General features: G+C 48.4%; 1 protein-coding gene across 1 annotated transcript in view; it reads left to right on the forward strand.

The window, feature by feature from the left end:
• Positions 1-25,743, forward strand: part of SLC15A4 (solute carrier family 15 member 4) — a 317,983-nt gene that overhangs the window by 225,468 nt on the left and 66,772 nt on the right. The window contains exon 6 of the mRNA XM_086942677.1: positions 17,027-17,182. Coding sequence (XP_086798803.1) covers positions 17,027-17,182 — 156 coding nt within the window. The remainder of the gene's footprint in view (positions 1-17,026; positions 17,183-25,743) is intronic.

Here is a 25,743-nt window from a genome sequence, read left to right on the forward strand (position 1 = left end):
CCAAGACTTGTTGTGTCCAGTCCGTATACTGACACCGCAGTCACCTAGATCCTTCATGGGACAGCTCGAATCCAGCTCCTGGTCGTCGTCGACACCTCCTGGTCCTCGTGGCTGCAGAGACAAGCTTCACCTCTTCACCTGAATCAACTCTACTACGCCTGGTTCCTTGCTGGTCACTGGCTAGTGACCCAGACTCTGTCCCCTCTGCTTTCAGGTTCTTCTCATCTCCGATTCACCCTTGGATCCACCCGGACACTTTTCCTCTGGTCGCCTGCAGCATTTCTTTGCAGATCTCAATAGAAAACATTGATGAAACCAGACACGAAAAGACACCTATGCACCCGGCTTCCCTGAGTGAGGTAACACGAGTACTTCGGTGCTCCTGTGGGTGTTGACTCTCGAAGTGTCCTAGCTTAAAGGGGTTTTACCTTAGTCTGTCTGGAAGTGTCCCTTTTCAGTGACTTTGTAACTTCTATGTTCTCCATTATAAGTCAATGGTAACTCGTGACTGTGTTTAGACACTGCACACGTCTCCCGTGGGTCTCCTACTTCCTAACCTAGTGTAGCTCCAGCGATTCCCTAGGCTTTAGGCATATTCCCTATTCTTGAAGTGGTTCTTATACCACTTACTTAGTCTATGGTTTGTGAGGCCCCTAGGGCAGAACTGTATTTGTGCAACTTATAGTGTTCTTAATGAGTAACTTGTAATGTATTTCGATCTCTGACCTCATAAAGAGTTCAGAGGGGTTGTGTTAGTAATAATTACATATATATTTGATATATACCTTGTGTGGTGTCCTTTCATTTGGTATTCAAGGGATTATAATTGGTAAAACAGCTTGCTTTACATGCTCTCTGAGGTTTTAGCCTAAGACTGCTGGTCCATGCTACCACTAGGATAGGTTGACTTAACAACCACCATCAATAAGGGTTGTTTAGACTGGTGCAAGGTGCCCACTAGACTAGTGGACATCATATGCCAGGCTAACTTCTCACAATGTGCACAAAAGCCAGTTTAGGAAATATTTGCAATTGAGACGCTGACCAAGCTCAGGACCCAGCCATATGATGCCACCTTTCTGTCTGTTTGGTGAGATGGAACGCTTCCTTAGGCGTAGGTGGCAAGCGATATTCCAAAAAACATGCACCGAAGAAGAATAGTCCGATCTTACGAAGACTCTTTACGAAGGTCTTAACCAAGCCTGTTCTAAATTTAGCTTCTTTAAGGTCCTACAGGGCTAGTACTGGACCAATTACATGCTTCAATCGGCTAAAATGTCCTGTCTTCAAGCTGGCGGCGCTGACATGCAGAGGGTGACATACATCACATTCACTGGCACTCTTCCAACATATAAAATCTACTGATGTCTCATTTGAGGCACTATTGCAAAAACATTTTTTTTAATGTGTGATTTGTCCATTAACCCTTCACCAGTGCTTGCAAGACTACAAGACACACTCAAGATTGCAGGGGTGAATAACCATAAAAAAATGGATCGACTCCGCTGTTGCAGTGACAAAATGATGTCTTCTCAGGCTTTTGAATAGGACAACGAAGCCCGCATCTAAGAACTGGATGGACTCGATGTCCTTGATAGAAGTACATGAGAGACTGATTGATAAACTTAATGATCAAACTCACATGTTAAATGATATTTGGGGCCATTTCTTTAATAGTGGTCTTTCGTTTGTATTTGTACTATCTTGGGGAAAGCAACGGATGGCCAAGAGGACTCAAAACGAAGTCCTATTTCCAGTGTTATCTTTGATCTCTGGTAGGAAGTTTCCAATATTTTCTTTAAAGTTATTCCGAGTAGCTTTTTCTTCTCCTTCTTTTGTAAATATTATAGCTATCTTTGCATAGATACGTTTGTAAGGTGGGTTGAATAATTTGAGCGTATTGCCTTCTCCTTTTTCACTTTAGACAATATGACAGATATTACTGGCATATTCAATTCATGATACACCATTTTGACTTGTGTTCAATCTTTAAGTGGTCACTCACTGTCCATGTAAGAATGTACATCAGTTGTCTGTGTGAGAATCTAAATTAAAACTTGCATACTCTATCACCCCGTGGTTCTAGAAGTAAGGTGGCCATACTGTGCCTCAGGCGTAGGTCTAAGCATCCAAAACCAAGTGGCCAGGCTTTGCGTAGCCTGAAGAGTTATGCATCAAAAAACATGCAGGAACAGCTGTGACCACACCACTCCAGAGGAATCCAGACCCAGGCAGGAAGAGTTGTGGCCACACCTCTCTAGAGGCGTCAAGAACCAGGCAGGAAGAGTTGTGACCACACCTCTCTAGAGGCATCAAGAACCAGACAGACAGAGTTGTGACCACACCTCTTCAGAGGAATCAAGAACCCGGCAGGAAAAGTTGAGACCACGCTACTCCATAGGCACAAAGAACCAGGCAGGAAGAGTTGTGACCACACCTCTCTAGAGGCGTCAAGAACCAGGCAGGAAGAGCTGTGACCACACCACTCCAGAGGCATCAAGAACCAGGCAGGAAGAGTTGTGACCACACCTCTCCAGCGACATCAAGAACCAGGCAGGAAGAGTTGTGATCACTCCAGAGGCATCAAGAACTAGGCAGGAAGAGCTGTGACCACACCTCTCCAAAGGCACCAAGAACCAGACAGGAAGAGCTGTGACCACACCTCTCTAGGGGCGTCAAGAACCAGGCAGGAAGAGCTGTGACCACATCACTCCACAGGCATCAAGAACCAGGCAGGAAGAGCTGTGACCACACCACTCTAGGGGCATTAAGAACCAGGCAGGAAGAGTTGTGACCACACCTCTCCAGAGACATCGAGAACCAGGCAGGAAGAGTTGTGATCACTCCAGAGGCATCCAGAACTAGGCAGGAAGAGCTGTGACCATACCTCTCCATAGGCATCACGAACCAGGCAGGAAGAGCTGTGACCACACCTCTCTAGTGGCGTCAAGAACCAGGCAGGAAGAGCTCAGACCACACCACTCCAGGGGCATCAAAAACCAGGCAGGAAGAGCTGTGACCACACCACTCCAGGGGCATTAGGAACCAGGCAGGAAGAGTTGTGACCACACCTCTCCAAAGGCATCAAGAACCAGACAGGAAGAGCTGTGACCACACCTCTCTAGAGGCGTCAAGAACCAGGCAGGAAGAGCTGTGACCACACCACTGCAGGGGCATCAAGAACCAGGCAGGTAGAGTTGTGACCACACCACTCCAGGGGCATTAAGAACCAGGCAGGAAGAGTTTTGACCACACCTCTCCAGAGACATCAAGAACCAGGCAGGAAGAGTTGTGATCACTCCAAAGGCATCAAGAACTAGACAGGAAGAGCTGTGACCACACCACATCACTCCAGAGGCATCAAGAACCAGGCAGGAAGAGTTGTGACCACACCTCTCCAGAGACATGAAGAACCAGGCAGGAAGAGTTGTGACCACACCACTCCAGGGGCATCAAGAACTAGGCAGGAAGCGCTGTGACCACACCACTCCAGAGGCATCAAGAACCAGGCAGGAAGAGTTGTGACCACACCTCTCTAGAGGCGTCAAGAACTAGGCAGGAAGAGTTGTGACCACACCACTCCAGAGGCATCAAGAACCAGGCAGGAAGAGCTGTGACCACACCACTCCAGGGGCATCAAGAACCAGGCAGGAAGAGTTGTGACCACGCCACTGCAGAGGCATCAAGAACCAAGCAGGAAGAGCTGTGACCACACCACTCCAGAGACATCAAGAACCAGACAGGAAGAGCTGTGACCACGCCACTCCAGAGGCATTAAGAACCCTCCTGACCCCACAGGTACAGCACCGATCCCCTCTCCCTGCAAGAAGGGCCGCTCACTGTGCAAACCAAAGGTAACCGATGTGCCTCAAAGCAGGCACCCTCTTTGTAGCCAGAACACCACGGAGATAATGGACGCCCCCTCCGTGTGTATGGGCGCGCTGTTGCAAGAGGTCAAACTGCGACATTTTCACTGCGCCTGAAGCATTCCGATAAATGCTTTGTCCTTTTACAAAAGTATGTGGTTTGGAAAAGGTTTTCTCAGGAAATTATTGGTTGCAAAATGCAAACTTGTTTAGAGACACAATTTGGGTTAAAGTTCGATGCCTGTAATGCTAAATTAAATGTACTCGTGGTTTAGGTTAGAACAGTGTGAAGGCGTGAATGCGCTTACTTTGTTGTGTATGATTCTGCCGGTCGGTGCTCCACTCAGTGAGTGTCACAGCAGCTCTCTTCAGGGCCTCCTACCCTGACATTTCATGCCTCTCGCTCTGTAAATCTTCAGCTCCTTGGAAACGAGGTCTCTGTCCTACCCATCCCCCACCCTGGAACACTGCCACGTGGTACTACGTAACCTTATCCTGTCAAATCAAACACTAATGCAGTTTTTCCTTTACTGTAATTTAAAAAAAAGTATATTTAAATAGATTGTTTCATGAAAGCCTACCTTAATCCATTCACTAATGCTTCTGTGGCTTCCAAAATGCATCGTTTCAGAGCCTAGGGTGACCAACTGGCATTGGTTCAAATTCAGGACGGGGAGTGTAAAAATTCAGGACAAAGGGTCGAAATTCAGGACACAAATTCAGGACAGGAGGTCAAAATTCAGGACAAAACTTCAGGACAATTGGTTAGGTTTTACAGACACATCAGAGGTCGCGCAATAGTATAGAAGTAAGCCCAGCCATATCCAAACATATTCAACAATTTGCAAACCTATCCATCATGTATCCTTCCATCTATCATTTCACTCATCCATCCTTTCACTCATCCATCCATTATCCATCCATCCACCCTTTCACCCTATCCATCTGTACACTCATCCATCCACTCTATCCATCTGTACACTCATCCATCCACTCTTCTACCCATCCCTCCATTCACTCATCGAGCCATATTCCCTTTCACCCATCCAGCCATCCTTTCACTTACTCATCCATCCACCCAGTCACTCATCCTTCCACCTTTCCACTCTATCAGTCATCCATCCTCCCTTTCTCTCTCCATCGACCCTTTCACTTAGCAATCCTTCCTTCCATCCATCCACCCACCCATCCATCTACTAATCCACTCATGAATCCATCCATTGACCCTATCACTCATCCATCCTTTCTCTCATCCATTTATCCTTTCACTCCTTCACTCATCTATTCATCCTTTTGTTCATCTACCATCCTTTTCACTCACTCATCCATCCTTACATCCACCCTTTCACTCATTTGTCCATCCATTCAACCTTGCTTTATCAATTCATCAATCCATCCATCATTTCACTTATCCATCCACCCACCCACTCACTCATCATCCACCTTTTCACTCATCTATCCTCCCACTCATCCATCCACCCGTTCACTCATCCAGCTACCCTTCCCCCATACATCCAGCCATTTACCTTTTCTCTCTTCCATCCTTCCACTCACTCATCAATCCATCCATCATCTCTCATTATCCATCTATTTAATCTTTCATTTATCCATTCACCCTTTCACTAATTCATCCAGCCATCCATTCATCCCTTCACTTACTCACTCCCCCACCTTTTCATATTCATTTTGAGCTGAGCCTTTTTGACAAGAGGCCCATTAAGAACTTCACCCTCCCTGCAGGAGCCATTCCAGGACTGGGGCAGAACCCACCCAGGGCAGAGACAGGAGCCACCACATGGGGGACAGGAGCCATCACAGGCAGGGGGCAGGTGGGGGGGACAGGAGCTATCACTGGGGCGGGGCAGGAGCCATCACGGGAGGGGGAACAGGATCCATCAGGGTGGGCACAGGGGTGGGCATGCATTTTTCTAGTATCATCTTGGCCTCTTCCAGGGTGGGGTAGGGCTCCTCACCCCCTCCTGGACAAGACAACGAGAAGACAGGCTCTCAGTTCAAAATATTAGTTTTGCCAGCCCCCTGTTGTGATGTACAGTACTTACAGGAGATGCTCCAAGAGAACTGATTTAAACGATTGTCCTCCATACTTTGTTAATCAGTGTGGGTGCGATTGTGTCATTTCTTAATTTTATTACATTAAGACTGAATTGAATTTGAATTTGAAATTGAATTGAAGAACCGAGGTTTGTTTACAATTTAGTGACAGTATTTAAGTTCTGTGAAGAGAACCAGTGCTGCTCAGTGTAATCAGGGCCGGCTCTAGGATGTTTGGGACCCTCTGCAGAAATTAAATGTGTGAAGCCCTCCTAAATCGCAGAGACATGGTGCATTCAGGGCTGTTTGCATCTCAATAGATGCCCCTGCTCCTGAAGCTGCCGCCCCTCCCTCTGTCACCTTCAAGCACCTCTTAACAGCTCATCAAGGGCTGGAGGTGCGAGAGTTGCCACCCCGCTGTGCCTCGCCAATGCAGCGGGGTATGTGAGCTTTGCATCAGAGTCAAGAAGGGAGGAGGATGGAAGCTGTAACGGCTTTAGGGTAGTGCTACCAGTGCCCGAGGTTAAAATTACGGACAAATTGCGTCCGTTAGAGACTCCTTCACGGACAACGGACAGACGGCCGAAATTACGGACTGTCCGTGAAATTTACGGACGGTTGGTCACCCTATCAGAGCCGGCAGCGGATTCTCAAAAGCCTCGTTCTTGACAGAAACCTGGTATTGTAGCAGGGCTACCCCTGTGAGGCTGTGAGGGGGCACCGCGGGTCTCAAGACATCCTTCACTGTGGGCTGTGCCACCTGCGCCATCACTTCTTCCTTTGTATGTCAGCTCCCTGCTCTACCATGTGCTGACTGCAACAAACCCCACCACAAATCCGCCATTTTTAAATGGCGGCCACGCTAGCCAATGAAAAGGAGACCCTCAGCCGCACCCTTAGTCCCACAGCTCTGTGACGTCAACATAGGGGGCTTCACTTAATCTGGCTTCGGTCTTTAAGGTTTCATAAAATGCTGCTGAGGTCAGACGCAGAACATGGCTCGACAACCTTAAGTATAACACATCAACCCCTCTCGACATGAGTTCCATCGACCTGGGAGGCAATAAACATGTTATATCAGTGTCAAGAAACCCCAAACTTGGGAGACCATGCGCTTTATAAATACATGTAATGCTAATTTAGCCTCTTGCCAAAACAAGCCAACCTATGCTGGGCATCAAAGCCAAGAATAAAGGGTTCCTTAAAGAGCCAGCTGAGGTAAAGTGGACGTTGCGTAAGTCTCTGACGCCGTGTCCTGGAGTGGACTTTGCGTAAGTCTCTGACGCCGTGTCCTGGAGTGGACTTTGCGTAAGTCTCTGACGCCGTGTCCCGGAGTGGACTTTGCTTAAGTCTCTGACCACGTGTCCTGGAGTGGACTTTGCGTAAGTCTCTGACGCCGTGTCCTGGAGTGGACTTTGCGTAAGTCTCTGACGCTATGTCCTGGAGTGGACTTCGTGTAAGTCTTGGATGCCGTGTCTTGGAGTGGACTTCGTGTAAGTCTTGGATGCCGTGTCCTGGAGTGGACTTTGCGTAAGTCTCTGACACTGTGTCCTGGAGTGGACTTCGTGTAAGTCACTGATGCTGTGACCCAGAGTGGACTTTGCGTAAGTCTCTGACACTGTAACCCAGGGTGGACTTTGCGTAAGTCTGACCCTGTGTCCCAGAGTGGACTTTGCGTAAGTCTCTGACGCCGTGTCCCAGAGTGGACTTTGCGTAAGTCTCTGACGCCGTGTCCTGGAGTGGACTTTGCGTAAGTCTCAGACACCGTGTCCTGGAGTGGACTTTGCGTAAATCTCGGAAGCCGTGTCCTGGAGTGGACTTTGCATAAGTCTCTGACGCTGTGTCCTGGAGTAGACTTTGCGTAAGTCTCTGACGCCGTGTCCTGGAGTGAACTTTGCGTAAGTCTCTGACGCCGTGTCCTGGAGTGGACTTCGTGTAAGTCTCTGACACCGTGTCCTGAAGTGGTCTTTGCATAAGTCTCTGATGCTGTGACCCAGAGTGGACTTTGCGTAAGTCTCTGATGCTGTGACCCAGAGTGGACTTTGCGTAAGTCTCTGACGCGGTGACCCAGAGTGGACTTCGTGCAAGTCTCCCACACTGTGTCCTGGAGTGGACGTTGCTTAAGTCTCTGACGCCGTGTCCTGGAGTGGACTTTGCGTAAGTCTCTGACGCCGTGTCCTGGAGTGGACTTTGCATAGTGTCCTGGAGTGGACTTTGCATAAGTCTCGGACACCGTGTCCTGGAGTGGACTTTGCTTAAGTCTCTGATGCTGTGTCCTGGAGAGAACTTCTCATAAGTCTCTGACGCAGTGTCCTGGAGTGGAGTTCGTATAAGTCTCGGACGCCGTGTCCTGGAGTGGACTTTGTGTAAGTCTCCGACGCCGTGTCCTGGAGTGGACTTTGCATAAGTCTCTGACACCGTGTCCTGGAATGGACTTTGTGTAAGTCTCGGAAGCCGTGTCCTGGAGTGGACTTTGCATAAGTCTCTGACGCTGTGTCCTGGAGTAGACTTTGCGTAAGTCTCTGACGCCGTGTCCTGGAGTGAACTTTGCGTAAGTCTCTGACGCCGTGTCCTGGAGTGAACTTTGCGTAAGTCTCGGACACCGTGTCCTGGAGTAGACTTTGCTTAAGTCTCTGACGCTGTGTCCTGGAGAGAACTTCTCATAAGTCTCTGACGCAGTGTCCTGGAGTGGACTTGGCGTACGTCTCTGACGCCGTGTCCTGGAGTGGACTTTGCGTAAGTCTCTGACGCCGTGTCCTGGAGTGAACTTTGCGTAAGTCTCTGACGCCGTGTCCTGGAGTGAACTTTGCGTAAGTCTCTGACGCCGTGTCCTGGAGTGAACTTTGCTTAAGTCTCTGACGCCGTGTCCTGGAGAGAACTTCTCATAAGTCTCTGACGCAGTGTCCTGGAGTGGAGTTCGTGTAAGTCTCTGACGCAGTGTCCTGGAGTGGAGTTCGTGTAAGTCTGACGCAGTGTCCTGGAGTGGAGTTCGTATAAGTCTCGGACGCCGTGTCCTGGAGTGGACTTTGTGTAAGTCTCCGACGCCGTGTCCTGGAGTGGACTTTGCATAAGTCTCTGACACCGTGTCCTGGAATGGACTTTGTGTAAGTCTCGGAAGCCGTGTCCTGGAGTGGACTTTGCATAAGTCTCTGACGCTGTGTCCTGGAGTAGACTTTGCGTAAGTCTGTGACGCCGTGTCCTGGAGTGAACTTTGCGTAAGTCTCTGACGCCGTGTCCTGGAGTGGACTTTGCGTAAGTCTCTGACGCCGTGTCCTGAAGTGGACTTGGCGTACGTCTCTGACGCCGTGTCCTGGAGTGAACTTTGCGTAAGTCTCTGACGCCGTATCCTGGAGTGAACTTTGCGTAAGTCTCTGACGCCGTATCCTGGAGTGGACTTTGCGTACGTCTCTGACGCCGTGTCCTGGAGTGGACTTGGCGTACGTCTCTGACGCCGTGTCCTGGAGTGAACTTTCCGTAAGTCTCTGACGCCGTGTCCTGGAGTGGACTTTGCGTAAGTCTCGGACGCCGTGTCCTGGAGTGGACTTCGTGTAAGTCTCTGACACCGTGTCCTGAAGTGGTCTTTGCATAAGTCTCTGATGCTGTGACCCAGAGTGGACTTTGCGTAAGTCTCTGATGCTGTGACCCAGAGTGGACTTTGCGTAAGTCTCTGACGCGGTGACCCAGAGTGGACTTTGCGTAACTCTCTGACGCTGTGACCCAGAGTGGACTTCGTGCAAGTCTCCCACACCGTGTCTGGGAGTGGACTTTGCGTAAGTCTGACGCTGTGTCCTGGAGTGGACGTTGCTTAAGTCTCTGACGCCGTGTCCTGGAGTGGACTTTGCGTAAGTCTCTGACGCCGTGTCCTGGAGTGGACTTTGCGTAGGGTCCTGGAGTGGACTTTGCATAAGTCTCTGACGCCGTGTCCTGGAGTGGACTTTGAGTAAGACTCCGACGCCGTGTCCTGGAGTGGACTTTGTGTAAGTCTCCGATGCCGTGTCCTGGAGTGGACTTTGCTTAAGTCTCTGACGCCGTGTCCTGGAGTGGACTTTGCGTAAGACTCCGACGCAGTGTCCTTGAGTGGACTTGGCGTACGTCTCTGACGCCGTGTCCTGGAGTGGACTTTGTGTAAGTTTCCGATGCCGTGTCCTGGAGTGGACTTTGCGTAAGTCTCTGACGCCGTGTCCTGGAGTGGACTTTGTGTAAGTCTCCGACGCTGTGTCCTGGAGTGGACCTTGCGTAAGTCTCTGTCGCTGTGTCCTGTAGTGGACTTTACTTAGATCTCTGGCCCCATGTCCTGGAGTGGACTTTGCGTAAGTCTCTGGCTACGCATCCTGGAGTGGACTTTGCGTAAATCTCTGGCGCTGTGTCTTGGAGTGGACTTTGCGTACGTCTGTGACGCTGTGACGCAGAGTGGACTTTGCTTAAGTCTCTGTCGCTGTGACCCAGAGTGGACTTTGCGTAACTCTCTGACGCCGTTTCTGGGAGTGGACTTTGCGTAACTCTCTGACGCCGTGTCCTGGAGTGAACTTTGCTAAAGTCTGTCGCCTTTTCCCGGAGGGGACTTTGCATAAGTCTTTGACGCTGTGTCCCGGAGGGGACTTTGCGTAACTCTCTGACACTGTGTCCCGGAGGGGACTTTGCATAAATCTCTGACGCTGTGTCTCGGAGGGGACTTTGCGTAACTCTCTGACGCTGTGTCCCGGAGGGGACTTTGAGTAAGTCTCTGACGCAGTGTCCCAGAGGGGACTTTGTATCAGTCTCTGACGCTGTGTCCCGGAGGGGACTTTGCGTAACTCTCTAATGCCGTGTCCTGGAGTGGACTTTGCTAAAGTCTCTGATGTCGTGTCCTGGAGTAGACTTTGCTTAAGTCTGACGCGGTGTCCCGGAGTGGACTTTGCTAAAGTCTTTGACTTCGTGTCCTGGAGTGAAATTTGCGTAAGTCTCTGAAGGCGTGTCCTGGAGTTGACTTTGCGTAGTGTCCTGGAGTAGACTTTGCGTAAGTCTCTGACGCCGTATCCTGGAGTGAACTTTGCGTAAGTCTCTGACATGCCCGATCTCGCAAGTGGTTACCTCAAACCTGTGTAAAGCCAAAAGGGGTCAAGTTTTCAAAACTCCGTAAAAGAGGCCTCCAGGGCGGGTGTTCAGCATCTCTGAAGAACTAGCTCATCGAGATATCCCAAAGAACAACTTCTGCTCATCGTGCCTGTAGGAGAGTAGGGTCTGCTTTCCTATGGTCACCCCAATTTTTGTTTTTTGCCTCACTGGTTTTCGACTTAATGTGGCTGTGGGCCTGCTAATCAGACCCACAGCCTGCTGTTCTCTCTCTAAATTCACATCCATGTACTTTAGGTACATAACCATTTGAACATTGGGTCACCTTATCAGCCCCTGTACAGTGTACTATAGGTACCCAGGGCATAGGTGATTCCAAGGCCTACCAGGGGCTGCAGCATATCTTTTGCCACCCCTGGCTGGCTATCCAAACTGACACAACTGGCTGATAACTCAGGTGGGGCAAGGTCGTGTAATCACCCCTTGCTTAGATATAGTATACCTATATCTAAACCTATATCTGGACACATATGCACCTATAAGTCACTCCTATGGCAGGCCTTATCAATCCTGGAGGCAGATTGCTTGGTTTTATGTGAGATGGTGCTCTAGCATGAGCTGAGCCTGTCTGCAGCTGTCTGGACCAACTCCCTTAGCTGTTCCGGGATATTGCCATACCATATACTCTTAAGTGCATTATAATCCTCGCGGTTATTTGCTAACATTGGTTTGGCTTTATCAAAACATGTCGTGTAAGGTGTCATACGCTTTGGAATACTACCCCCCTCGCCAGTCCTGGCGACAGGGGTAGCATTCCACCCTTCTAGAGGGAGAAGACATGTTACTTTGCTTAAAAAGCGGTTAAATCTAACCAGAGCCCCAGCATCACTAAATGGATGCTGCTGCCACTGACACAAGTGTGGCCTCCTGCTGCCGACCGAAACTCCGGCAGGGGAGAGGCCTGGACAAATGGTATCCTGTCACAGGGAGGTGTTACACCACCCCAGACAGGAGATAGTGGATTGTATCAGGGAGGGTTAAATGAAACTAGACACTGCCTGGGGCGCACAAGGCGTCCCATGCATAGCCCAGTTCAAACCGGTGCTGGGGCACTCCAGCCCCAGCACTGGCGAGAAACTGGACAAAGGGAAAGGGGTGTAACCACCCCCTTCCTGGTCCCACCCATAGGAGGGACCTAGCAGGTGATCCAGCCCCTTGATTTGGAATAAAGGTAGGAGCTGTGCCAATGCAATTTAGATCAACTCTGGACCCTTCGACATCCCACTCGACGTGGAAGACTGAAGAATCTCCCTTGTGGTCAAGGAGTGGCCACCCTGTGCAAGCAGGCACCATCAGCACAACAAGACTTTCTTTGCCGTTGCTCCCGCCGGAGCTTGAATGACAGAGACCGACAAGACCTGGACTCCCAGACTTCCGACAGCCCGATCCACAGTCCTAGCAAAGCTTAGACCCGTGGAGGCGACGAGAGACGTGGGACCGGCCATCTTGAAAAGTCGAAGAAGTGCTTCCAGCGCAGCTCCTGAGGCACCCTCGACGCTGTGCTTTGGGGTTTGAGAAGCCCCAGCTCCGAGCATCCTGTGCTCCAAAGATCACCTCTCCACACTCTCCGAGTGCTGCGTGGGGCCCTTTTGCACTTTTCCTGCTCGACACGTTGTCCGGTCGCTTGCCCGTTGGCTAGTGGCCTCTGTGACGACGAAACCTCGAAACTACACTGCTGGTCTGGTTGCTCCAGACTGGCCCCAGCTCCCCTGAAAAGGAGCCATCGATCTGACCCTCCCGGTCCGATCAAGAAGCCATCTTCGTTTCCTGCATGGGTTGCCTTTGCCAAGGCTTGGTGACTCCGAATCGAGTGCCGACACCGCCGACAGCAAGAGCCTTCGTGGGACAGCTCGTTGTTCACCAGCTGGTCATCCTCGATCCTTCCTGGTCCACGTGGCAGCGGATACAAACACCTCGACATCACCTGATTGCAACCCGACATCGCCTGGTTCCTTCCTGGTTCCTCGCTGGTCACTGGCCAGTGACCTGAACTCTGTCCCCTCTGCTTTCAGGTACTTTACATCTTCGATCCACCCTTGGATCCAACCGGACTCTTCTCTCCTGGCCGCCTGCAGCATCTTCATCTACAGGCTCCATAGAACTTCACAACGAAACCCGACACACTTTGGCACCTATGCACCCGCTTCCTGTGGGTGAGGTAACAAACTAACTCCGGTGCTCCTATAGTGGTTTACACCTCTAGTGTCCTAGTTTTAAGTGGCTAAGTTCTAGTCCAGTCGGAAGTCTCCGAAACCTATAACTTTCAGATTTTTACGCACCATTGACTTGTATGGTAAACGCGGTTGCCTATAGACACTGCACCCGTATCCTGTGGGCCTCTCCCGACCTAACCTTCGTTAGTCTAGTGTAGGCCCAGCGATTCCCAAGGCCCTAGGCCTATTCATTGTTCGTGACGTGGTACTTATACCACTTTCTTAATATATGGTTTGAGTGGCCACCCGGCCTATCCAAAATTGTGCAGCTTATTGTATGTTATACTGTGTTCTTTGTTTAACGCTTGTGCTCCTGTGCTCATAAAGAGTTAAGGGGATTATTCTAGAAATAAATACATATATTTTATAATATATAACTTGTGTAGTGTCCTTTCATTTGGTATTAAAAGGGATTGCATATGGTAAAACAGCTGGCTTCACATGCCCTCTTGAGTTTAGCCTAAGACTGCTTTGTCCACGCTACCATTAGGATAGCTGGTCTATAAGGTTGACTTGCAACCAATCACCATAAGGGTCGTTTGGACTGGTGCAAGGTACTCACTAGAATAGTGAACACCATATACCAGGCCAACTTCTCACATGACCAGACTGCAGAGAGCTAATTCTTGCATTCTCAAATATCCAAGGTTACAGACTCCGTTTAGACCACCACCGTACCATTTCACCTGTTCCTATTTTTCACTACTTAATTTCTTTCAAGGGTTTGGAGGCCGAAGAGGTGCGTAAACCTGGCATTAAAGAAGACCAGTCTAGCTTGCCCGTGAGAATATGCTCAGTTGCCTCCATAAACAATGTATCCCCTACGACTTTGTGGAGATAAGTGCCTTTTCAATCAATCAAGCAAGAATTGTGTATGGTGCGTCTACTCACCCGTGAGGGTCTCAAGGGGCAAGCTTGCCATCCCTTCCTTCTCAAACACATTCAGTCTACCACGCTCACAAAATAAAAACCCGTCGGCACCCCACAGAGCCTGGCAAACTACCAGCCTAGATGGAGTGAACTTGTCTCTAGAAAATTCACTGAGAGGGAACACACAAGTCGACTCCAACAATATGTGGAGGAGAGGCACCTTTTCCATCATCTCCAGTGAGGACCTTGCAGGCGTGACCTTCACTATGGCCAACATTAGGAAAGAGTTCCTCTCTGGCTAACAGAAAAGAGTTTCATTCGGTCTAACCTTAGAGAAGAGTTCCACTCTGGCTAACATTAGGGAAGAGTTCCACTCTAGCTAACGTTAGGGAAGAGTTCCACTCCGGCTAACGTTAGGGAAGAGTTCCACTCCGGCTAACTTTAGGGAAGAGTTCCACTCTGTCTAACCTTAGAGAAGAGTTCCACTCTGTCTTACCTTAGAGAAGAGTTCCCCTCTGTCTAACCTTAGAGAAGAGTTCCCCTCTGTCTAACCTTAGAGAAGAGTTCCACTCTGTCTAGCCTTAGAGAAGAGTTCCACTCTGTCTAACCTTAGAGAAGAGTTCCACTCTGTCTAACCTTAGAGAAGAGTTCCCCTCTGTCTAACCTTAGAGAAGAGTTCCCCTCTGTCTAACCTTAGAGAAGAGTTCCACTCTGTCTAACCTTAGAGAAGAGTTCCACTCTGTCTAACCTTAGAGAAGAGTTCCACTCTGTCTAAACATGCTGTGTCAGAGTTGTGTGCAGTATATGTCTACTGTCGCAGCAGAATCATACTGTCAGTTGTGTGCAGTATATGTCTACTGTCGAAGCAGAATCATACTGTGTCAGAGTTGTGTGCAGTATATGTCTACTGTCGCAGCAGAATCATACTGTGTCAGTTGTGTGCAGTATATGTCTACTGTTGAAGCAGAATCATACTGTGTCAGTTGTGTGCAGTATATGTCTACTGTTGAAGCAGAATCATACTGTTGGAGTTGTGTGCAGTATATGTCTACTGCAGAATCATACTGTGTCAGTGTGCAGTAAATGTCTACTGTTGAAGCAGAATCATACTGTGTCAGTTGTGTGCAGTATATGTCTATTGTTGAAGCAGAATCACACTGTGTCAGAGTTGTGTGCAGTACATGTCTACTGTCGAAGCAGAATCGTATTGTGTCAGAGTTGTGGCAGTGTGTCTACTGTCGAAGCAGAATCATACTGTCAGTTGTGTGCAGTATATGTCTACTGTCGAAGCAGAATCATATTGTGTCAGAGTTGTGTGCAGCATATGTCTACTGTCGAAGCAGAATCATACTGTGTCAGAGTTGTGTGCAGCATATGTCTACTGTTGCAGCAGAATCATACTGTGTCAGTTGTGTGCAGTATAGGTCTACTGTCGAAGCAGAATCATACTGTCGGAGTTCTGTCCAGTATATGTCTACTGTTGAAGCAGAATCATACTGTGTCAGTTGTGTGCAGTATATGTCTACCATCGAAGCAGAATCATACTGTGTCAGTTGTGTGCAGTATAGGTCAACTGTCGAAGCAGAATCATACTGTCGGAGTTCTGTCCAGTATATGTCTACTGTTGAAGCAGAATCATACTGTGTCAGTTGTGTGCAGTATATGTCTACTGTTGAAGCAGAATCACACTGTGTCAGAGTTGTGTGCAGTATATGTCTACCGTCGAAGCAGAATCATAATGTGTCAGTTGTGTGCAGTATATGTCTATTGTTGAAGCAGAATCACACTGTGTCATAGTTGTGTGCAGTAAATGTCTACCATCGAAGCAGAATCACACTGTGTCAGTTGTGTGCAGTATGTCTACTGTTGAAGCAGAATCACACTGTGTCAGAGTTGTGTGCAGTACATGTCTACTGTCGAAGCAGAATCGTATTGTGTCAGAGTTGTGGCAGTGTGTCTACTGTCGAAGCAGAATCATACTGTCAGTTGTGTGCAGTATAGGTCTACTGTCGAAGCAGAATCATATTGTGTCAGAGTTGTGTGCAGCATATGTCTACTGTCGAAGCAGAATCATACTGTGTCAGAGTTGTGTGCAGCATATGTCTACTGTTGCAGCAGAATCATACTGTGTCAGTTGTGTGCAGTATAGGTCTACTGTCGAAGCAGAATCATACTGTCGGAGTTCTGTCCAGTATATGTCTACTGTTGAAGCAGAATCATACTGTGTCAGTTGTGTGCAGTATATGTCTACTGTTGAAGCAGAATCACACTGTGTCAGAGTTGTGTGCAGTATATGTCTACCGTCGAAGCAGAATCATAATGTGTCAGTTGTGTGCAGTATATGTCTATTGTTGAAGCAGAATCACACTGTGTCATAGTTGTGTGCAGTAAATGTCTACCATCGAAGCAGAATCACACTGTCAGTTGTGTGCAGTATATGTCTACTGTTGAAGCAGAATCACACTGTGTCAGAGTTGTGTGCAGTATATGTCTACTGGTGAAGCAGAATCATACTGTGTCAGAGTTGTGTGCAGTATATGTCTATTGTTGAAGCAGAATCATACTGTGTCAATTGTGTGCAGTATAGGTCTACTGTCGAAGCAGAATCATACTGTCAGTTGTGTGCAGTATATGTCTACTGTCGCATCAGAATCATACTGTGTCAGAGTTGTGTGCAGCATATGTCTACTGTCGAAGCAGAATCATACTGTGTCAGAGTTGTGTGCAGCATATGTCTACTGTCGAAGTAGAATCCTACTGTGTCAGAGTTGTGTGCAGCATATGTCTACAGTCGAAGCAGAATCATACTGTGTCAGAGTTGTGTGCAGCATATGTCTACTGTTGCAGCAGAATCATACTGTGTAAGAGTTGTGTGCAGTATATGTCACCTTGATACCTTCTCTCACCAATTAGGAATTCTGGAAAGCAAAAGACTCGACATCGTCAAAGTGGATCATCTGAATCAGACCATTGGAAATTCGACTTATTTTGCTGCCAATTTGTCCATCTGGTGGCAGATTCCCCAGTATGTCCTGATCGGCTTCAGTGAGGTGTTTGCAAGTATAGCAGGTAAGGCTCTTTTAACTTAACCCGCTGTGCCATGCTTCATATTGTTTCATTGCTAACGCAGACCAGTGTCATCTGTGGCCCGGTGCCCAGTATCTATCCTCGGTGGGCATCGATGGGGTTGGGCTCTTTACCTGTCAGTCAAATACTTTATTCGATACTTAGAATATAAGATCATAAAAGTACAGATGAATACTATTCAAAAACAACTAAATACAGATAAATACAATTTAAAAATCATCAATCAGTACAAAAAGAGAATGCTATACATATCAGTATGGAAGTAGAAGTAACAAAGTAAAAGCAATGTGTAGAAATGGCCACAAAATGCAGGGACGATTCGTTAGAGAAACATAAGTCGCTTATTAGGTTCAAGGAATGAAAATATAACCTAACGACCTCAGCCACAACAACCCTCAACGGAGGCAGCTTCACTCTAGCCACCGGCGCTCGCCTTGGAACGCTGGTCGCGGTGACATTCTAAGTGATGTCACCGCGAGCAGCTCCATTACATGCGGAGACGCCGGTGGGAACATAAAGGTGGGAGATACCACAAATCCCCCTTCCCTGCGGAATAAAATATCAGAAGTAAACAAAAGAACAATTGTACTACAGAGAATCACATCATCACATACTGTTTAAAATATCTGGGGGGTCTGGTCATTCTTCGACCTTCCACCTGGGTGGGGGACCGGCAACTGCTTCCTGGGGTTTAAACCTTTGCTCCCCACTGCGTTGCTCTCACCCTCCCCTTCTCTACAGGAATCCTGCCCGGGTGGGTGAAATCTCACTACTCTTCCCAGGTTCCAGATTTTCCCCTCCTGGGTCTTCACAGCATTCCTGAACAATTTAGTGATCTTGGTGGGACTACTGTATCCTTACCAACTTGCTCTGCCAGTAGGGGTCCTGATCTTAATGTCGTCCCCTACTTTAAACCCGGCCTCCCGTGTAGAGTTGAGCCTGTCGTATCTTTCTTTCCTCCCCACCATAGCTCCCTCTTGCTTCACCAATCCTTTCGCTTCCTTGGAGTGATCCGACCATCCCTTGTGCCACCCCATCCACCCTGGGGATAGTTTGGTGTTAGGTATTCTTGCTCGGAGCAACTCGAATGGGGTGACTCCCGTTGTTTGGTGCGGGGTGAATCTGTACGCTTCTATCCGCCTCCATACTTCTTCCTTCCAGCTTATGCCACTGGCCTTGGCTAATTAGATACTCTCCTTGAGGGTTTTATTAAAGCGCTCGACCATGCCATTGGTCTCGGGGTGATACAGAGCACAACGTTTGTGTGTGATTCCTCTCTCCCCAAGGAAGTCTTCCATCTCTTTCGAACATAATTGCACCCCATTGTCCGTGAGTAGGCTGCTGGGTAATCCTTCCCTGACCAACAACCCTTGCAGGAACTCAATGACGACCTTTGTTGTGACTTCACTCACCAATTTCACTTCCGGCCACCTAGAGTACATATCCATGAGCACCAGAATGTACGGCTTGCGCACTTCTCCAGTCAATGGACCAACAATGTCCAGTGCTAATTCCTCCCAGGGTCCTGATGGTGGCGGCCTGCACACCATTGGAGGTGTCCGTTGTTTCAAGACTTTGTCGCTGTTGCTGCACGGAATACAGTCTCTTTTTTTTCTTTCAATTGCAAGATCCATGCTTGGCCACCAATAGTTCTCTCTGAGCCTTTGTTTTGTCTTGGTGATGCCCAGGTGGCCATCGTGAGCCATCTCAACAAGGTTCTCTCTCACAGACGCGGGTGGTACTAATCTCGTCCCCCTGAACAGGCATTCATCGACTATGGACAGCTCATCTTTGACAATCCAGTATGGCCGCAGAGCCTCCTCCCGTTTATCTTCGTGTTTCCACCTGTCTTTTACTCTTTTGCACACCTCCTCCAAGACTTCATCTTCCTTCAGTGCATTTTTCCATGTTTCTTCTCCTATTGCTCTCTGGATCGCGCAGACATTTTCCATCTGATGGTCATCCACTTCATCTTCCGCCTTGTCGTGCGTTTCATTCGCCTCATTTTCATTTACAAGTCTTGACAAGCAGTCTGCTGCAAAGTTACGCGTTCCCGGGACGTACTCGACACCGAAGGTGTATTCCTGGAGACCGACCACCCAACGCCTGATCCTGCTGGAGATGGCATTCAGGCCCTTCTTGCTGAAGACTTCTACCAACGGCTTGTGGTCAGTACGAAGAGTGAACTGTGTGCCCCACAGGAAGTCTCTGAATTTTCCCAATGCCCAGGATACTGCCAAAGCTTCCTTTTCGATCACTGAGTAGTTGTTTTCAGACTTCTGGAGTGATCTTGAGGCGAAAGCTATCGTTTCTTCTCCGTCTTTGCCTACTTGAGTGAGGACCGCTCCTAGCCCTTTTGCTCTTGCGTCGGTGGTGACTACTGTCGCACGGTTGGGTATGTAGGACTTTAGGCTGGGGGCTTCTGCAAGTGCATTCCTCACATCTTCAAACTCTCTCTGACACTCCTGACTCCAGTTGAACGCCGTCTCTTTTTTAGTAGCAACCTGATGGCATATGTCCTTCCTGCAAGTTCCGTATGAATTTGCCGTAGAACCCCAGCATTCCCATAAATGACTTGATTTCGTCCTTGCTCGTAGGAGGCACCAAATTTACAATGGTGTTCTGGAGCTCCGCTTTGGGACGGATTCCTTCAGCTGTCACCTTGTGTCCCAAGAAGTCCAGTTCTGCGCAGCCAAATACACACTTTTCTCTTCTCACCGTTAGTCCTTGCGACCTAAACCTTCCCAGCACACGTCTCAGCCTCTCATCATGCTCGTCATGGTTTTTGCAAATATAAGCACATCGTCCTGGTAGCATACAACACCAGGGATTTCTTTCAAGATGTTCCCCATGAGCCTCTGAAACACGGCTGCCGCCGAGACCAACCCGAAGGGCATCCTTTTGAACTTGTACGCGCCCATGGGTGTCACAAACGCTGTGAGTTCTTGCAACTCTTCTTGCAGTTTGATCTGAAAGTAAGCTGAGGTGAGGTCGAGTGTGGAGAACACTCTTGCCCCCTCTAGCATGCTCATCATCTGGGTGATGGTGGGTAGTGGAAGTCGATCGACCTACAACCTCTTTGTTCAACGCTCTCAGATCGATGCACAGCCGAACCGACCCATCCTTTTTCTTGGCGGCCACGATGGGTGCCAGCCATTCCGTCGCTTCCACCGGTTCGATGACTCCTGCCTTGCACAGTTTCTCTAGTTCTGACTTCACCTCTTCTTGGATGGCAATGGGAAGCTTCCTGACCTTGGCCACAACCGGCTTTGCGTTCTCTTTCAATTTTATCTTGTGACAGTAGTTCTTCAAACATCCAAGCTCTTCTCTGAATACTTCCTTGAACTCAGTCACTAAGTCTTCCTTTTGTTCCTGTATCTCCTGTATTAAGATCTGGGGATTGCTATTAGGATTGAGATAGACCCCCAACTCCTTCTGTGCCTGCCAACCCAAAATGTTATCCCCGACTGTAGACACATACACCTTAGACACTGTTGTCCTGTCCCTGTATTCAATTTTGTCCCAAAAGTAACCTTTCATTGAGATGGGGCGACCCGCATACCCCCCGGGCCTCACATCCATTTTCCTCAAGATTATCCTCCCCTTGGACACTCGGGAGAATTCCCTTGCACTAATGATTGTTATTCTAGAACAGGAATCAAATAATGCTTCCAACTCAGTACCCCCCACTTTTATGGTGTCTTTGGGGCTGCAGACCTGACCTTCATCAACCTGCACTACAATTTCTTCACGTGTAGTGTCATTGAGGCCTTGGATCTGACTTCCGTTCACATGCAGAACTATTTCCTCACATACCACGTTCGTCCTGTCTCTACTCTGTCTACTGAATCCTTGTCCACTCTTGCAATACTGCCTGAAATGACCTTTCTTTCCGCACTTGTTGCATGTGAACCTGAGGGCAAGACACTCTTTGTCATTGGCCAGATGCCCCTGCTTACCACATCTATAGCAGGTGCTCTTGAATTGTCCTCCCAATTTGCTCTCCTTCTGCTCTCTACCCACTATTTTCTGGCCCTTGATCACAGACACGGCCTCACACTCGGTCACAACTTCACTTACATTGGGTTTATCTTCGCTTCTTTTCTCCCCAGTGTCTTGCTTTATTTCCTTGACTAACTGTAGCATGTGCTCAACTTGTTTTGCTATAATTAAAACCTCCCTCAGGGGTGGGTCATCCTTCAGCCATAACTCCTCACGTACACGCTCCATTCTGCAAGCTAATACAAACTGGTCCCTGATCCTTTCCTCACATGCACCACCAAACTTGCATGTTGCAGCTAGTTTTCTTAACTCCGAGACAAAATCTTCAATAGATTCCCCCTCCTTCTGTGCTCTTTTCCCAAAATGATACCTCTCCATTATGGTGCTCGTCTTAGAGAGATAGTGTAAATCCAATTTCTTCAGACTTACTTCTAGCTCATTAAGACCCCTTGCTTCCTGCGGCCCTAGATCTGGGAGATGATCGAAGACTTCTTACCCTTCTGCTCCTAGGTAATACGCCAATAATGCTACCTTCCTTTCTAGTCCAAGGTTTGGCCAACACACAGTAGCATAATTCAAGAACACTTTCTTCTACTTTTTCCACTGAATAGTAGGTTCCCTGGGGTTAGTCAGGAAAAAAGGTGGAGGCGTCACGCTCTGCATGGTACAGTGTCACTGAGTGCTATGGCAAAGAAAATATAGTGCTGGGTGCTACGGGGTACAAGTAAGGAACAGTGCTACTCTCAACCCGCTAATATAGCTAGGTACACCTCTTCTACCAAGAGGTTTCCGCACAGAATCAACTATCACTCTATCTTTACATTTTGTATTCAAGAAGCATTCAAAACAATTGGAGGCACTGTAGCGTGCAAGCCAGTTCACAGAGAGACGAATTTTACACTAGAAGATTGCCTCTTCTTTGATCGTGCACAGAATGATCCCAAACGGCAGTGGAGGGCTCACAGTTACGATTCTTTGCCTCGCCGTAGGTGTCTAACACAGCCAACACCCCTCTGAGCAGAATGCCAAAGGCTACGTGAGGAGAACCCAAGCAAGTTCCAAAGTTGCACACGGACTGAAATTCACAAAGTCATTGCGTCTTAAAAAAATTTGAGATGTGGTGAACGCAAAAGTTTATCCTTTTCGAATCTACAAGGCGCCTGAGGGTAGCGCGCTGCTTACGCTGCCTGTCACTTCAACGTGTACGTCAGAATAGGGTGTTGACACTGTGAAATTCGTCCAGGCGCGCTGACGGCTTCCTGATGAGGGCAACGCAAACGCTGCTACAGAAGCGAGGCTAGTCAGGCAAACATCACGCCGCTACCGCCTCTCATCCACGTAGTGTCATGCTCTCCGCAGACACCTCAGGCCATCCAGTACACCTCCTGCTTTCCAACGTTGGTGCTACACTGCAAAGTTGTTCGACTTTCGTTTTATATGTCCGCTCCACACACTTCCGTGACTCCCTGTCACAAGTTCACACTCGGTCTCCTCTCGTGGGTATGGGCACAGCGCGCCTTCAGACAGCTGACTCTTACATGCCAGTTTTCAGACGATCCCAGCTGGCGCTTCACCGTAAGGTTTGTCAGACACCCGCTACTACAGCCGCTTCACACGCTTCCTTGACCCCTGTCGCAAGTTCACCCACAGTCTGCTCTTTATTCGTGGGTATAAGCACAGCGCGCCTTAAGACTGCTGGCAGGCGTTACCTTACTTTTTCTTAAACTGGGACAGGTACTTTTCAACCCTCGAACCCGCTGACGCTCCTCATTACGATCCTTCCTCAGCACCTCAGTCTGCTTCGTGAGCGTACTCTTCAAACCTCGAACCCGCTGTCGCTCCTCATTACGATTCTTTCTCAGCACTTCGGTCTGCCTCAGGAGCGTACGAATACTCTTTTTCAGCTAGCTGCACCTTCCGTTCTCACGTGCGTGTTGAGGTCGCAGTTTCCGAAAGACCCTCGTCGCCAGTGTAGAAATGGCCACAAAATGCAGGGACGATTCGTTAGAGAAACATAAGTCGTTTATTAGATTCAAGGAATGAAAATATAACCTAACGACCTCAGCCACAACAACCCTCAACGGAGGCAGCTTCACTCTAGCCACCGGCGCTCGCCTTGGAACGCTGGTCGCGGTGACATTCTAAGTGATGTCACCGCGAGCAGCTCCATTACATGCGGAGAAGCCGGGGGGAACATAAAGGTGGGAGATACCACACAATGATAATTAGGAACTATTTAAAAATACATTCAGTGGTGTTCTGCTGCCGCCTGATCCACGATTGACTTAAAAAAGACACCACTAATCAGCAAACCAAGGGGTTAGGCAGGGATTGTAAAAAGAACATTGCTACACGACATTGTTTGAAACTAAATTTGCACATCCGGGGGAGAATACATCTGTTACGAGGTCCCTTTAAAATTTGCAGAAGAAAAAAAGATGTAAATTTTATTGCGCAGAAGAACTGTCACAGAGACAGAAGGGACAGTCGTTTATAGAATAGATACCTGCAGGGTGTGTCAACATGCTCGATGTAAGATTCAGTCGGGATCTAATTAGAAAGAATCTGTGACGCACATTTAACACAGTAAATCGGTATGACTTTATCCCTTCCTGGGGCTTCAGACCTTCGAGGTACAGTTTTACCAATACCTTTGTACAGTTTGTTTCTAATCTGGCATTTGCTCTTTGTTTAAGAAAACAGGCTTTTGCCTTCCGCCTTGAGGAGCTCATGCAATCCCTGGGGGTAGTAAATAGGTTCTCCAAACCTAAAGCGGAAAACGTAGATTTGATACATGAAATCCATGGAATTCTATGTACATTTTCCATGGATAAACCGTCTTCAATTAGGTTTTGGGTAGTCTGAATAGACTCCCTTCTCCAGATGGAGTGCCACAAAATTATTGGTGCCACAGAGATTGTATCAGACAGATATGGGACCGCCAATTCTGTGTGGGTATTAAAGATGGAACAGCTTAAGGGAAGGCCCATTAGCTTTTTCCCCGAAGGTGTCTTCTTTCACTTGGACAGGCGATGGATTAGTATGACCCCATATACCTGCCCTGTAAGTTAAATAGATGTTTAATAACTTTTGTAGGGCCAGGCCCTTAGGGGCAATTAGCACTGCATCGTCCGCATACAGGAGGGTTGGGGTGCGAACGTTGTTAATTTTTGGGACGTGTAGTGTAGAATCCGTCCGGGGCGCTTCTACCCCATTGGTGTAAATTGAAAAAAGAAACAGGGCGATGACGTATCCCTGGCGCACTCCTCTGTTGATTGGAAACGCCCTGGTGCACTCTCCTTCTCTCCCGTATCTGACGCAGGCTCTTCACCATTGGAGAGCCTCTAACCCAGCTTTGCCCAGCGCCATGTGTTACTCGGTGTCCGTCTTCATCATTTACCATCAGTGGGCATCGATCGGCTGGATTTGTTACCAGTGGAGAGCCTCTGGACCCTGCTTTGCCCAGTGCCATGTGTCACTCGGTGTCCGTCTTCAGGGCCGGCGCTAAGCATGGGCAGTGTGGGCAGCTGCCCAGGGCCTCGCGCTCAGCACAATAATAGGGGGCCCCCGATTTCACACATTTACAGGCAGCTCACCTATTCTCCAAGCCCCCCCCCCCCCCCCCAACTCGATCACATTGCTAATGTATTTGTGAGCCGAGCAAGGTGTCTTGACCTCGCTGTTCAGGGCGGCATTCCTGTGTGTGGAAGGTGGGGGGAGGGTAAACAAGGGGTAGAGGATGTGAGAGCAACAAAGCCAATAATTACGGCAGCTCTCCAGAACAAGGGCGGGGCAGCTCCTCTGTTAAAATCCTGTATTGAAGAACTTGTCTGCCGTTTGTGTATTTCCTCTCCAGGAGATAGATGGCCCTTTGTTTCCACGATGAGCCAGACATCAGCAGAAACGGAGAGGTTGATGAGGGGAGGGGGGGAGCATCTAGCTCAGAGTGCCACAGTAGGGCAGTGTTTATTTATTTTATGCGTTTTTAACTCGCGCTGACTTTACCAGAAGGTGTCAGAGCGCTTCACAATAGGAACAGTACTGATACATGAGGAGAAAATTCCAAGCGAACAAATTACAAAAGCAAACGTTAAGTTACATGAGGCAAAAAAAGTGACAATTGTGAGCAAAGAAAATACAAGAGGTAGCAAACGGTACATTACAGGAGGAAAAAGTGACATGGGTGAAGGTTACAAAAGCGTACAAAGTAGAAGTAGAGGTAAAATACTGCAATAAATGGAGGACAACTCAAACACAAGAACAAACGTTAAGGAGGCAATGGTGGCATTTGTGCTCAGCAAAGTGTCTCACTACTGCTTTGAGGCACAGCCATTCTGTTTCTGCATTTTGTTCCTAGGCGACAGAATGCCCCTTTGAGTCCAGGAACAGCCGGACATAGGTAAGGAGAGGTGGGTGGAGGGAGCAGCCAGATCACTGGCTTTTTTAAACATTTGCAACACCCATTTTTATTTAAAATGAGAATATGCATTTAAGATGCATTTACGACTGCCGTGGTAGAACAGGGTTTTGTGAAATGCCTT

Source organism: Lissotriton vulgaris, chromosome 11 (genome assembly GCF_964263255.1).
Source record: "Lissotriton vulgaris chromosome 11, aLisVul1.2, whole genome shotgun sequence".
NCBI classification, from domain to species: Eukaryota; Metazoa; Chordata; class Amphibia; order Caudata; family Salamandridae; genus Lissotriton; species Lissotriton vulgaris.